General features: G+C 44.2%; 1 protein-coding gene across 1 annotated transcript in view; it reads left to right on the forward strand.

Moving 5' to 3' along the window:
- The window catches only part of LOC119391122 (calmodulin-binding transcription activator 2), a 509376-nt gene that overhangs the window by 486180 nt on the left and 7567 nt on the right, over positions 1–15629 (forward strand). The window contains exons 13-25 of the mRNA XM_037658797.2: positions 455–558; positions 1122–1394; positions 4915–5108; positions 5975–6231; positions 6776–6786; positions 7123–7213; positions 8143–8503; positions 9370–9551; positions 10594–10739; positions 11505–11710; positions 13167–13241; positions 14420–14450; positions 15368–15488. Coding sequence (XP_037514725.1) covers positions 455–558; positions 1122–1394; positions 4915–5108; positions 5975–6231; positions 6776–6786; positions 7123–7213; positions 8143–8503; positions 9370–9551; positions 10594–10739; positions 11505–11710; positions 13167–13241; positions 14420–14450; positions 15368–15469 — 2033 coding nt within the window. The 3' untranslated portion in view covers positions 15470–15488. The remainder of the gene's footprint in view (positions 1–454; positions 559–1121; positions 1395–4914; positions 5109–5974; positions 6232–6775; positions 6787–7122; positions 7214–8142; positions 8504–9369; positions 9552–10593; positions 10740–11504; positions 11711–13166; positions 13242–14419; positions 14451–15367; positions 15489–15629) is intronic.

Here is a 15629-nt window from a genome sequence, read left to right on the forward strand (position 1 = left end):
ACCGAAAACGTTGAGCGCTAGTTGTATCGTGTGTGAATCTTGCCGTCACGTGTGGCTTCACCGCAGCAAGACTGTTATTGCCGGGAAGACACAATTAAAGGCAAGATTTGCGTTCACAAATGTGCTCCGCATTGCGGTCAATTCAGCAGAAAGCGGAAATGAAATGAGTTATGACTAAAAAAACGTAAATATGTGCTCCATGCAGCTTATCTTTTTATCAGAAATGGTGTTGGCTTTCTTTTGTGAGGTTCGCACATATTTCTATACGGATATTTTCGCACGGTTTATATTACATTTGGACAATTTTGTTATCTGTGTCTCTTTCTGTATATACATGACAAGTTCGAGCAATACATTTACTAAACTGAAATATCTCGCGGGCTTTCTTTTTAAAACAGTAAAAGAACACAAGAATGTTGCAAATATTCAATTTTTTTTTTAATTTACCTTGCAGAGGGCACTCTCAAATTCTCATTGCTGGAGCGGCTGGAAATGGTCGAAGCCAGGCTCTCCTTGGGAAACAAAGGTGGCACTCTCTTCCCTGGCGTTTTGGCTCAGGCAAGTACTCGAGGCCTCAACTCCTGTCACGTGACTGCCACGTCGGCGATACGAAGTGTGCTTGCCGCGCGGGAAACTGCCACGACGTGCTTGCTGCGGTAGTTGCTGCTATCGCTCGACAAGTTTGGTTTTACAGCGTTCAGCCACGGCATTTTTTTTCGCATGTTTTGTTACCATGAGTTCTGACATTTCTTCGTTTTGTGTTGGTACGTGTGAAAATGTCTTATGTCTTGGCTGTTTCACTGGCATACATTTTAATGACCAATTCTGCGACCTTCGTGTCATTTCTTCACACTAGTCAGCCCTTACAGGCTATTACAGAAAGTTAAGCCGTGCAATATGGACTCGGTCATTGCTCTAGATTAGCCAAGTCAAATACAGTGTGCATTTAGTGGGCACACTGTTCTGTCAAAAGGTACATCACTACAATGAGGCTGGAGTTAAAAATAAATGTAAAACAGCGCTTGACACACACGATATTTATCATGCAAACCTACCAGCTTGCCCCCTCTGCCTGTCTAATGTTGAAGGTTGCCTGAAGTCGACGATTGCCTCGCGTGCAGGGCTTCGCGGACCGGCAGCGTCCGTTTGAAGAGCGGCTCGTGTCGCTGTGCCAGGAGCTGCGCTGGGGCGCGTGGCTGCCGCGTGGCGGTGGCGATTCGTCGCCCGTGCGCGCCCTGACGCGACCCGACCTCAGTCTGCTGCACCTGGCCGCGGCGCTGGGCTTCTCGCGGCTGGCGCGTTGCCTGTTGCGCTGGCGCCTACAGAGCCCCTCGCCCACGCTCGACGCCGAGGTGGACGCGCTCGCCAGAGACGCCGCCCAGTGCACACCGCTGGTACGTCGTTTTCGTAATTACTATATATTCATATGCTGTGCCAGTAGTCTTAAAGGGGCCCTGCAACATTTTTTCAAGTTATCATCGAATGGCTTCATTAAAGGAGTTTATTGCCTCACGAATCGACTGCCGCGAAAAGCTTTAGAATCCGTCAAGTACGAGTGGAGTTACAGGGATTGTCGCACGCTTTCAGCGCTTTCTCTCTCATTTCATACCAGCGAGAGTGCTCAAAGCTATGAAGAGAGGGGGGGGGGGGGAAGGGGGTATGACAAGGGGGGCAAGAAGCCACGTCCGTCCGTCAGTGCGCGTCATGAACTTGAGCCCTCCCTTTTCTTTTTTTTTTAACACGAAAGTGTTTTATGCCGGGGTCCACCACGGCTCCACTGACGTATTTCCGTCACGGATATGACGTTGTAAATACACACTAACAGATAGCAATGAAAAAACTACAAGAAAAAGTTCCGTTCCGGGGAGTCGAACCTACGACCCCTCCGTCCGCAGCGCGCGTCGCGAAACTACTCGGCCACAGAGCGTACGTTCTTCAGCTTACTAACGGCAAGCTATTTATATACACCATTTACCGTTGACGGTACTCATATCTCGGTGGCTTCAACGTGTTCTTCTTATCACTAGCGAGATGGCGCGGAGGGCGCGCTTTAAAGGTCGTCGCCCCGCGCGTTGCGATGCGAGCGTGCCTCCACAGGGGGTGTCTCTCGTGCGTGCGCGCTTATCTCGTGATGGGGGCAGTTTGTACGTCTTGTGCTTTCACCGCAAGTTTCCGTTGACATTACAGAGAGCACGAAGGTCACTTCGCTCGCTGCACCGGCCGCGTTTCCGAAAGGAGCGCGCTGCTCACGCACAAAGAAGTAACAATTGTGACAGTTGTTAGTTCGCGCTCATCCTGTGTGTGTTCTTTTCGTGCGTTCCTTCTGCTTTAGAGCGCGCTGCAAGTTTAGAGCTGCTTGCCGTTCTTCGCGTGACATTACAATTTGTTGCTATAGCATTCATTCCTGCACCCTTGTGGCGAAACAATGCACAATAAACGCTAAACTACCCCTGTGAAAACACGTTTCGCTTTCGTGTTATACCGATTCCTATGAAAGGGGGATCAGCCATGTTTTTTTTCTTCGAACGCGTGGCTTACTTTCAGTGGCGCTGGCACTTGACGGCATCCCACGGTGGCAGCACGAACTATGCAGCTCACAATGCTCAAATCAGCTCACGGCCGTGGACTTTGCGTTTGTGTTCACTTGGGTCACTTGGGTTTATGACGTCATTTTCCGATAGAAGAGCGAGCGATTTCTAGCTGACTTCGAAAATTCATTGTAAATTACATGCCGCGTGGTGCGCTATGTTTTGCTCCAATAATCTCAGGAGCCTCGGCTACCGATCGGCAGCGCTTCCGGACTATGCTGAAAAAGTGTTGCAGGGCCCCTTTAATAGCAGATTATACTCTCTACATTCTTAATCCCCCACCCCTCTTTCGTTTATTTGGACTTAAAATTAGAGCTGGGCGAATAGCAAAATTTTGGGTGCGAAGCGAATTCGAATAATAAAGATTGAGTGCGAATCGAATCGAATATTTTCGAATAATTTTCGAATATTTCTCAAACATTTTTCGAATAATTCGAAGTGAGATCGCAGAAAAAGTTGTGGAGAATCCCTAAGTATGTTCTCGTGAGACAGCAACATGAAAGTGTTTCTTTTCGCTAGGTTGATGAAGCGCTGGTGGGGTCATATTTCATAGTTTTTCTTTCTTATCAAGAATGAGGCAATGTAGAGGCCGAATTGTATTTATGTACATGATTTGGTGCAGCCAAAGTGTTGCCTACAACACTTTACACGTGATAGGCAGGGATGCCATTTCCTCAGCCTCTCCTCCTCTTTCAACTGCTGTGGCAGACAAGGGTGTGCTCCCTTCAAGTCCGGAGTCCCAAATCTGCCTCGTAGACTTCGATATATCAGAACATCTCGAATTTTGGATGCTAAATAGCTTCGGCGTCCGATTTTTCGGACTTCCTGCCCAAATTTCAGGTCCAAAACAGCATTAATTAAGCCCCCACCTCTGCCACATCTTTCGTCTCCATGTTGGAACCAGCGTTTTCTTGAGTTAATACATTTGCGACCGTAGCGGAGCTTGAAAGGCAGCTTTGCCGCAATACGGGGGTGTGATGAGGTGAAGCATATCGAAAGTTAGGGACCACTTCCTATTGGACGTTGTCTTCTGGCAAAGTTCGACCGTAACGGAGCTTGAAAGGTAGCTTTGCCGCAATACGGGGGTGTGATGATGTGAAGCATATTGAAAAATCAAGGGACCACTTTTAATCGGACGTTGTCTTGGCTAAGTTCGACCGTAAAGGAGCTTGAAAGGCAGCTTTGCCGCAATACGAGATTGTAATGAGGTGAAGCGTATTGAAAATCTGAAGGGGTCACTTTCAATCTGACGTTGACTGTATTTGTTTTTGGGAAGTTCGAATAGTTCGAATAGTAAAATTCCAGTGCGAATCGAATCGAATAGCAAACACTATTCGAAAAATATTCGAAATTTCGAATATTCGCACACCCCTACTTAAATCACATCTTTCCTTGTAGGGTAGGATGGGTTTAGGTGCTACAATTGTTGTTTGGAATGTGCAGAGGTAACTTTTCTGAGTTGCTGGTGTTAATGTCAAAGTTACGTTTCACGCTATTTACCACATATGTCTAAAGATGCAATCAGTGGGGGTTGTTTTGTTGAAAGGAGGGTATGAGGAACGATGCCAAGAGAGAAAAAGATGCGAAGTGAAGTAGTAATGCGTGCCTATTGGTTGGTACCAGTGATGATGTCTCCAGGCCGTCGCGTCAGAAGTCAAGGGAGTGCGTGCACAAGTGTTGGCATTTGGTCGACCACATTGACAGAGTGGACATGAAGGCTTCATTCACATTTGTTTATTTTATCTCACGTTACTTGAGGCCTGTAAAATTCTGCCCTGATTTTTCTATGGGGGGGTTGGGGGAAGGGGGTACGTATGACTTAGGTGTACAAAATCATCAGGCACAGCTTTGTCTTTTTGAAACTATGCAGAAATTGTGGTATCTCCGTTAACTTGATCATCCTATGAAAAGCAAAGAAAAAACTGGAAAATTGCCAGATCGAATATTGGTTTATCTTGAAGTGCATAAAATCTCACTTTTATTGTAATTATTAATAGACGATCGACTGTTTTAGCTCAGTGAAGATTAATATGATGCTGCTACCCATCTTTTGCTTTTGTATTTTCTCTGTGCCAAATCTATGCTCCTGGCAAGACTGGCATATTTGCAATTACGGAAACGTTTTCTACTGGCATAGCCTGAGTTCTTATCCTTTTATTTTTGCTGTAGACTTCTAGAGTGTAATTTGTTTCTCATTCCATTAAATAGATGTACTTGCACCACTCAGTCCAATCAGCACTGTACTTCTTTCTTCTAACTGCTTAATAGAGACATGTCCTCTTATATGCCGCCTCTGAATACACTTTTGTTCATGGCCCTTTTTCAGCACTGGGCATGTGCTCGAGGTCAACGAGAGGTGGCCTTGCTGTTGCTTCAGTGGAATCTCTCAGCTGCCACTGCCTGCAATGCTGATGGCCAGACGGCCACCACACTGGCTCGTGACAGTGGGCATGCCAGCCTCGCTGAAGAGCTGGAGCAAGCAGCGACCAAACAGCAGCACTCGCAGGATTCCACCAGCAGGTACAGTCCAACATAGACCTAATATAAAAGGAAGTCCGCAGCTGGTGCAGAGGGTGACTGTTCCTTCACCTCATGTGTACTCTGTTTATTCCAAATTTTACTGTGGAGCTGTTAAGCTTTTCGTTATGCTGAATGGTGTGGCCAGGAAACTATCATCATCATGAACCAGCACACGCTCTCTTTGTCCTCATCTTCATCTTCTGCTTTGCTCCCAGAACACGTGCGTCAATTTGTCCAGAGTGGGATGCAATAGCTCTGATGGGCGAGATAATGAGCACATAGAGAGAGAAAGCCAGAGAAAGAGAGAAAGAAAGGAAAGAAAGAGAAAAGAAGATAGAAAGACAGATAAAGAAATAGACAGAGAGAGAGAGATAGAAAGAAACAGACACAAAAAAAGAGATAGCAATAAAAAGAGAGCAAGCATAGCCATGTATGGTGCAATTTAGCAAGGGGTGGGAAAGGGAAGTGAGGGTTAGGAGTAGGGAAAGGAGGAAAGCAACGCCACCAGCTCTGTTGCTTCCTCAGTCTGTAACGCTAGTACGTAGTTGCCCCAATTTTTTTTTCTGTTGTATGTTTGCGTGCATCATAGATCTTTCCAATGAGAGCTGGTTCCTTGGGTGCCACCGTATATTACCCTCTGGGCTATTGTAGATACACCCCCCAAAAAACTGATAAGCGCTTCAGAGACAGCCCCTCCTGCTCTTGCACTCCCTTGCAACAGTCCATAAAATAGATGCTCCATCTCTCTGATAAAAACGTCTATATAGAGTGAACATGCACTCATAGTCTTAGATTATGAGTAAAGTACACAATTAAGGATGCCTTCTAACATTCTGCTTTTGATGTTTCACTGCTGTCCTTTCCAGTGCTCACTGCCAGCTGCTGCAGCAGCAGCATGTGCGAAGCTCAAAGGGTTCTTCGACATCCACGCACAGTCGGCTGACAAAGCGGGCGTCAGCCGATGGCAACATGAGTGGCGGCTCATCCACCGAAGCGGAATCTTCCAAGCGCTCCTCCATAGACAGTGGCATGTGCGAGGGCTCCTCGTCCCTCCCTTCATCAACGCTTCTCTCCTCGAGGCTCGTCTCTAAGCTGGATCTTGGCAATGTTGTTCTCGAACCAGGTATGTTTCAGTTTAGATGCATCATATACCCTACTGTCCACTTTCAAAGAGGCAACTGATTTGTATTTGGTCACCAGTTACAGTGTGATTAAGGCATCGAGGCATGCAGACATTATTTTATTTATAGATATCACTTATATGTCTCCTGCCGTTTCCTTTTTCACGATAAAGTGGAGGGTGTAATGGTTATATATTAACTTTGTTATTGGCTATCTGTTCCCTTTAAGAGTGAACAACATTTTACAACATTGCTCCATGAGACTTCATGTCTTCTTAAGTTTGCCAGCCAAAAATTGCTGTACCCGGTTTTATGCCTAGTTAAGTACGCATTTGTATGCTCACATTTCCATGTTCTTCGTGTGTAACCGTTTATTGTGCATTTTTGCTTTAATATCAGCACAGTCGTTTCTGATGTGCTGGGCATAGTGTGGTCTGCTTACAAAAATTATCAAAAAACCGAGTTCAATTATCTAATAGATTGCTGTATATAGACCAGTTTTCTTAGTCTTATCATACTATGTCATAGAGTAATTTATTGTTACAGATAGTGCGAATGTATATTTCTTAGTGGTCTAATTCTAATTACATTGCAGCTATTGCCATCAAAATGTTATTTATATCACATTCAGAGAACTATAGTTCCCTAGAAAATTACACTTATTATCATGCTTTCCTCCAGAATAGCACCAAGATAGGAAGTGTTTGCTGTTGCGGTGTATCAAGGGTGATACGAACCTTTTTTATGCTACAGCTCGACGTAACGATGAAAATTAATAAATTCTGTGTTTGTAGTGTATCAGAGCTGGAATGCTTGTCAGAACACTTGAGAGTGACTAGATACACTTCATAAGTCAATCTTTGTTTTCTCATTATTTTCTTTCCTTTCTTTAGATGCACAAGGAAGCAGTGAGAGTCCATTTATTGATGTTGTTGGGGTCTCAGGATGAGGAAATAGAGATGCAGAACCCTGTCCGATCTTCAGGTGAGCCCTTTTCTTGTACTGCAGAATGTAGCAGGCATATCCTGAGTAGATTGCTCATATTGTCTTACCTCACTATCGATTGCCTCAGTCACTTCTATGAGTGAGATGCTGACAGCAGCTGTGCTGTCAAGGTACTACTGTGATGATGTAAAGGTACTAATGTGCTTGATGAGCAATATAAAAATGCTCACGCTGTGATGTTACTGATGTAAGGCGTTTCACAAAATTTTCATCTGTACGTACCTTTTGTTTTTTAGTGGACGAATATATGCAGAAAACCTAAATGACTTCCTAACTCTTCAATCGTCATGTTTCTGTTTCTCTTTCATGTGTCTATTTCTCTCTCTTTTGTCATTTTGCTGAAAGCACTGCAGTAAACTTATTACCTTCTGTTCTCAGTGATCTGTTGCTGAGCATAACTTGTGCAATGTAATGCTGCTTTTCACCATTTCTAACTGGAGTAAAAGTGATCATTAAAATGTGTCGATGCGTATAGCACTTGTGTAGCATATGGCCTGGTACGCATGCCACGTACGTTCCTTTAGCACTGGCCTTGCTGCTTTTTTTTTACATTTAGCACTTTGGATGTATCAGGGCTGTCACTTCACTTCACTTTTATTTCCTTAAAGACCCCCACTGGAGGGGTATTACATCAGAGGTGGTAACTTAAAAAAGTAAACGCATCTGTTGGTAACAGTTTCAGAAAAAACAGATAAGTTAACGATGGCTGAAATGGCATGAGGAAGGCCGTTCCAGTCTTTTGCTGTTTGGATGAAGAAAGAGGCTTGAAAATAATAGTCCAGGCATGTGGTGCTGTGTATGACCAATGCAATGAGATATGTGTGAAGAAGGCGTGATCTACGTTGGATAACTCAGTGGACTGTAATAAAACGTATGAAAGAGAGAGTATGCTGCTTGACTCCTCACAGGGACGAGCCCGTTGGGTAGGAGACGAGAAAGCCACAGCAGCATGGGCTGTGACCTGGGCACTTCATCGTCGGCCGCAGCGGATGCCACAGCTCACGTGCCAGGAGACAGCCGCGTCCTCACGCTCGCCGAGCAGATAATTGCAGCGCTGCCAGAGCGCATAAAGGCAGCACCGCGTACGCTCGATGACGACGAGGATGACTCGATGGAGGCTGAGGGACTGTTTCTGCTGCTGTCATCTCCGGACACAGCCGGCGGACCCCACAGTCCCGGCCTGGCGGCAACCATGTGCCCCGTCGATGATCCGCCACCGCCACTTCTCAGCGATGACTTCAATTTCGAGTTTAGCGACTACAACTACAGGTAATAACTGTAACAAATTAGAGTAGTTGTGGTTGTGACGTTGACATGTGTACTATACTTACTGAGAAATTGTTTGTGCTTGAGATAAGGATGAATATAGCAGAATAAACAGAAAGGTTTTGTGATTGACATAGCCAGCGCGGGATTCAAACAAACCCCTCCTACTTGAAGTTTTTTAATTTTTCACTGTATATATACATGCACACATACAAATGCATGCATGAACATAAAGTATGGTACCCCCTTCCTCAAAAACGATTTATGGCTATGCCCCTGGGTTTTGTGTATAGACACACCTCGGTAGAATGAATTGAGGAAGTACACAGATTGTGAACGTTAGCATGCTTATCAGAACATTTGAACACATACGGGTACTGTGCATAAAAATGCAGTTTTTTGGAGTACCAAAGACACGTGCATATACCTTCACTCGAGGCAAGTGGACAATTCAGCTGACATTTTCCACATCCACATATATACTTAACGCGTTAAGCACATAGTGTTCTCACTGATCCCGTTAACTCACACACAATACATTGCTTTTAAGAAGCAGTGAGAAGGGCCTTGGCATTGTGTTTCAAAACCAGTGCTTATTGTGTCAGCTCTAATAGTGCCTGCTGTAGAAGTGGAAGCTTAGAATCTAACAAGAAATAAGTGACACTCTACTGTTTTTCTTATCCAATTCTTAGCTACAACACATACGTATCCACACAGACAAAAAGTATCATATTTATCACTAAAGTTCAGAGTCAGTATCTTGTTTACTACGGGCAACGTGTCTCTATTCTACTATCTTTATTTCTACGGGAAGACTTAAATGCGATTTTCTGTATGAAATGTTTGCTCCTGAATTTTACTTTGTCCAGGTACTGCGAAGCAGGAACTCCATCGTCATCCTTGAGCCCAGCTTCATCATCATGCCTGCAGAGTCCCGGAAGTTTCACGTTAGAATCGCCTTCACCTCCTCCAACCACTGCTGATTTCTGCGAGTTCTTCAAGGCTTCTGGGAAGATCATGGAGAGAGATTTCTCCAATCTCACCCTTTCAGGTGGGAAGGGCTTGGCTAAGTGCACAACAGTAGTCACACATCTATATGAACAGATACTAGTATTAGGATCCATAGTCTTGTGCTTTGTGGTATGTTCATGGCTCTGAATGCAATTTTTGTAGAGCCTTTAACTCACAAAGAGTAGATCTTTTAGCGTTTATTTTCACAGCAACTCGCTCACTGCTTACCCATGCTTGTTTAGCATGCACCTCTCATGTTAAAAACATGTAAACGAGTAACCTTGGGCCACTGCTCTTTCCATTTCTTATTTTCTTTTTTTCTTTTGCTTCCAGTGTATCTTTATAAAGATAATGAAGTGTGCTTGTGCAATTTAATGAGTTCCTGCAAAGTGTTTCTCAGTCATGGCTGTGTCAATTATATGTTGTATGTTAGCTAGTATTTTAGTACAGGAATTTCTGATCTTGAATACACTTAGACAAGAGAAGATGCTAAAGTTCTTCTCACAAGCTCATTCCTTGTAAGAATTGACTGCAAAATGTTTGACATGTCACTGCACTAATTGTTCTCATTATGATATCCCACTGAGCCCATAAAAACATTTACTACGGACAAATTGTGCTAGCCTCACCCTGACAACCGCCGTATTAGGGCACCACTTGCTAAGCATTGTTCAAGGCTTTGTGTTTTGTCTAGTCTGCCTGTCTACATCAGCATCATAGAAGCCATGGTAAGTGCCCGCATGTAATATCTGTGATATCACATGCGGCGGGCCATCTTGTACGGTCACATACAACAGACGTATGAAACGTTTGTCGTAAAGTATAATGTAGAACATCTCTAACGAGCCATAAAACTCGACTCTGCAGTTTGTTCAATCACCACTTCGGTTAAGGCAAGTCCCAAACTAAGCAAGCAAGGTGAAATTGTTGCTATGTAAATAAGAGCGACAAAAGCGGAAATGAAAGAAGGTGTTCCAGCAAGTGCCATCTCATGCGAGTTTCACTAGTCCACAGTAAACTCACAGCATGTGACAGTACAGTGGTATTACATTTTAAGGTTTACAATCTTGCGTTTTCAACAGACAAGGAGCAACGGGAACTGTACGAAGCAGCCAAGATCATCCAGAAGGCATACCGTTCCTACAAGGGCCGCAAGCGTCAAGAAGAGCAAGAGAAAGAAAGGGCAGCCGCTGTGCTCATCCAGAGCTATTATAGGAGGTACAAGCAGGTAAGTGCTTGCATGAAAACACTTTGCATCTTGATTTATTCCGCGCTGACGGTACTCCAGATTCACAAGCAGGCCTGTGCTGAAAACCCTATCACAGCTTTGCCTGAGTAGGGTACAGTGTCACTTCTTCGAAAGCAGGGGAGACACCATGCTGCAGTAAAGCCATTGAGCTATTCCTGTAATGAGAATCAGTTTTATAAGCGTGCCTTGAGTCATGTGTGCTTTAAAATTGACAAAAAGTTGTTCGCTCTGGAACCACTCTGTATAACAGTTGAAGTACAGTTGAAGGGAAACGCTCTCGTAGACTTTCTTGAGACTAGATTGAGTGGAAGAAACTTGTAGGACATGGAAGCTAAATGTTCGAACTTGATTGCTTTCTACACAGAAAGACGAAGCCTCCTATTTTTCCTACTGTTGCCGGCCTTGTATTTATGCAGGGCTAGAGCTCTGTAAAACTAATTTTGTAACATGTCTTTTATCATCTACCGATTCCATCACAAGCTCCTTTGCCACCATCCTCTTCTCACCAACTCCAATTTCCACCACCTTCTGGCCACTGCTGTTGATCCCCTTGTTACACAAGAACAAAAGATCTTACGATCATCTTACTTTTTGGTGTTTCACAAGTGAGATCAGCAACTCCTAGTTTGATCTACATCAACTTCCATGTCACTCATGCCCTTTTTATGCAGGAAAGCTGCATAAGGCACACACATCTCAGCGTTAATCGACTTGTTGTCGGTGTTTTCTGCTCATTTCGCGCAGTACATGTACTACAAGCAGATGACCAAGGCAGCGGTCGAGAGCTTCCACGGTTGGTGTGAGCAGCACAAGAGGTTCAAGAAGAGCCCCGAAGGAGAGACGGCCACTGGCAGTCCTGGACAAGGCTTTTTCCACAGGGGCTACTCGGACGACCGGCGGCCATCGTCCCTCTCTAGCCGGGAGGGAACTCCCACCGCCTCGGCTTTCAGGTCTGTGCATCTATCCATAGTGAATTGATTTGCACAGCGCAAAATACGAGACAGTGTGCTTCTTTGTCTTCCCTCTCAAATTCCCTACAAATCAATTCATTATGAATCGAGACCAACTAGCCCGGCTGTCCATTCTGTTGTCTATCTACCCCACTTATCTCGTATGAGCTTCTGCTCTCATGATTTTCGTGTTTAATATATCTAGCACTAGAGTGGCTGTAGATTCTGGAGAAGAAAAACATGGATGATGGCCTAAAGGAGTACTTTCTAATTACGAACATGTTGGGTATCTCTTCTCACCAGTAAAAGTGGCAGCAGTGCTTTAAGGGATGACAGTGACTTTTGAACACCCACCGTCATGATCTCTGGGCTTGTAAATGTTTGCGCTTTCTTCATGAAGAGACGTGATAACTTTTTATGTATTTTAGTTTAGCATTCATTAAAGGGCCCCTCACCACCCCGAGTTGAAAGATGAGGGAGTGGTTTCTTTCTCGGTTTCACTACCCTTCCTACAGGCAATATCTCCTCCTCGCCACTTATTTCTTCGTAAATCATGGGTACAGTGCCAGCGCTAAGCGTGGAGCCTATCATTATTTCGTGCTTGTCAGCTACGCGCTGTTATCTCCGAATGCACAGTCGAAAATACAAAAAAACGAAGTGAAATCAGTCGATCACGCACGATACTCATGCGAGACAAGAAAGAACAGGTGGGTGGCTGCATGGCAAAGCAGTGCAGGAGACAATTCACAACTGATATGTCGCGTACATGGACCATTCAAGAGTATGTACCGTAATGACGTCACGTGAATCCCGGTTCCTGCATCACGAAGTACGCAAGAAAGGCGAGAAACACCAGGAGAGGATAACGCGCTCGTTTTTTGTATTTTACGAGGCTGGTGAGGGGCCCTTTAGTCAGTGCTATGACCAAATTTGCAGGTCGTCCAAAGAGGCATTTAGTAAGATTTGTAATGTTGGAAAATGTAAGAACAGCCCTGAACTTACCTGTGTCATTGTTTAGAACACTGTCAAGCCTATCAGAATGCAGAGCCACTGGCATCACTTTCACATTACCAAATGTCAGGTGGTTTCTCCATTTTGATAAGGTTATAACTACTTGTTTTTGGCGCTCCTACTTGCACTATGATATGGCTGCATTTCACGGCACCAGAAAAGGTGATGAAAACAACATGCTTGATACGTGTTGCAGAGCCCGTTTAAGGCTTTCCTGCCGGCAACTTAGCACATCAAGACACTTCAAGCATTTTTATTTCACCACAGATGTATATGAAAGCACCAGTTTGATGCCCCATCGGCATCTTGTGCTGCAACAATTTGAACAATGCTTCGCCGGTTGATAGCGTGGCCCATAGATGGTCGTTTGTCACAATTCGGCATTATGCTTAGGCATTTCAAGTTCCGCCACCAATGAAGAACCCCTAATTTGTTTTTGCTGCAGGCGAACGTATTCCCAGCGGCGTCAGCACCAGGCCGCTAGGAAGATTCAGCAGTTCATGAGACAGTCGAAAAACAAGTAAGTCTAAAAAGAGAAGCAATATTTTCTACACCTTTCAACAGTGCAAGTTCCATCTGAGTAGCCAAAAGGAAATGTGCAACAAAGGCAAAAGATAACTGGCAATTTCAACTGGTTTTTAGCCCAGTTCCTGGCATATCACAGCTAATTTATGGCTGTTTATTCTAAAAGGTATGTAGAGGTCGCAAATGAGAATTGGGCAGTAAAATAGAATGGTTTATGGAATGATCGAATTGTGACATCTATCCTTGTAGGTTTGACGTCAGCCAGACAACTGAACTCAATCTAGTTACAATGCCTTCAACGTTTACATGTCATATACGAAGCATGAAGCTAGCAAAAAGGGAATTCCGAATATTAAAGTCCTACCTTCATGCTGTAGCTCTAAAATGAAAACCAGGATATTGTTTCAGAGTAGTTACTTCATAAGGCTCCCATATTGTATTGAGGGTGTAACAGGTGTTACCTTAGCGCAAAGAGACTCTCTTCTAACACAGGCTTTGATGCAACTCTTTTCTCTTGCCTTTCACCTGTTCTCCAGCCTTCTTTCTCTCTCAGATCTATATATTGGTAACCTTTTAGCTGTTCTAGAATTTCAATGCTTCCCGGATGTCTCTCTTTTTCTCATATATTCAAGGCTATGAAATCCAGGGTTTGACGGAAACCTGTCTGGTCGGGAAAATTCGTGGCAGGAAATAACAAGCGCCGACCAATCGTTAAAACAAAAGTAATGTTTCAGCCCCACTACATTCAAGGCTGAAAAGCAATCAGTACTATTCATACATGCAAATATTAGCCCGAGCATAACCACCACCCTCCTGCATCCCTTTTATTCCATAACTATGCTTATGCCGCTGTTAACCTATTCCTTAGCTAACACGTCAGTGCCTTTGAGCTCATGCTGCAACTGTGGCTGCAAAACCTATGAACTGTTCCCAAATATCAATGCAGTATACTAACTTGTATGGCTCGTCAAGACAACCGACAACTAACTATCATGACTACACTGCGGTTAAGCATGTGTACATAGCACGATAGCCCCAAGTCACTTCTGGTGCCACCGTGCATGAAACAAAAGTTTTCTCATTACTAACTTTTTCTCTGTTCTATCTCTACGCTCACATGGTATGCTGACAGGCTTTCTCTCTCTCCTTCTCTCTCGTACTTTCACACAAAAGCAGCATGTGGGAGTTTTTACATGGGAAAGTGGTGAGTTCTCTCTGCCTGCTCTTAACCATCCACCTTTTTCTCTCTCCTCCTTTTTCTACACCTGTTTATTTGCACCCATTCTTCTTCTCCTTCGCTGCTCATGTCAAAGATCTTGAGGTTCTTGTTTATTTTTTTGACATCTTTTTTTATGTCACACATATTTCTGCAAAAACAACACTTGCACAAGATATTTTCGAAAGTATGAAAGCCGAGGTGGAACTGTCGCAGGGCTGAAAGAGATTATTGGGGCTGGATTCATTGCTGTTTAGTTAGTAAATGTACACTATAATGTGTAACTATTGTGTATGCAGACAATCACAAGATGTGATTGGCATGCAACATTTATGCATTATAGTGTTCCTTGCATTTGTGTGATCATGGTGACTGGTCAACGGGACGGTATGAAGAACTAAAATGAAAAACAGTAGGGACGAGGGGCCTGTTGCTGCCCTCACAAAGACAAGTCCTCCCGTCAAAACATTAGCCTCCGGAGGATCATGACTTTTTCTTTGAAGCAACCAAAACGTAAAAAAAAATTGCTTCAATGAATAGCAAATAAAATGATTACTTTGTTCCAATCTGCACTAAGATATAAGTTTCTGAGAAAGACCTTCTTATGCAGCATTGACAACTGCTTGTTGTCTGTGACGTGCTGCTGCGAGTCACACTAAACATGTTTCTTTTCTTTGCTTTTGTATCCGTTGTGTTCCTAGCCCATAAGGGCATTCCAAAATTTGACTTAAGGTCATTCTTCGCACTTACAAAAAACAGCTGAGCTAAAGCAAGCTGTCGATAGCTACACTCCATATGACGTGCCTGTTTCCCTCACATTAATTTACGCTTTTCATGACTGCGACATGCCACCTTTCAAGCTGTGCGTATAGTTCAGGCAATTGAACTTGTCACAACATTTCCAGATTGCAGAGAGAGCGTGCCTTAGCTGCCGAAAGAGAGAGGCCAGCAGTGGTCGTTCCAGCGCCGCCACGGCTGCCCACAAAATCCCAGGAACTGCCTTCTAGCTTCAAGGAGGCTTGAAAGGTCAGACTACTGCTCATTTGACATGGAATTCTTTGGTCAATATTTAAGGAAGGAACATGTGGAATGAGGTACGAGTACTTTCAGAAGAAAGACATAACACAGCTGCGGGCGTAACTACTACCGGGCCAGTGCAAGAAAAAT

Source organism: Rhipicephalus sanguineus, chromosome 4, assembly GCF_013339695.2.
Source record: "Rhipicephalus sanguineus isolate Rsan-2018 chromosome 4, BIME_Rsan_1.4, whole genome shotgun sequence".
NCBI classification, from domain to species: Eukaryota; Metazoa; Arthropoda; class Arachnida; order Ixodida; family Ixodidae; genus Rhipicephalus; species Rhipicephalus sanguineus.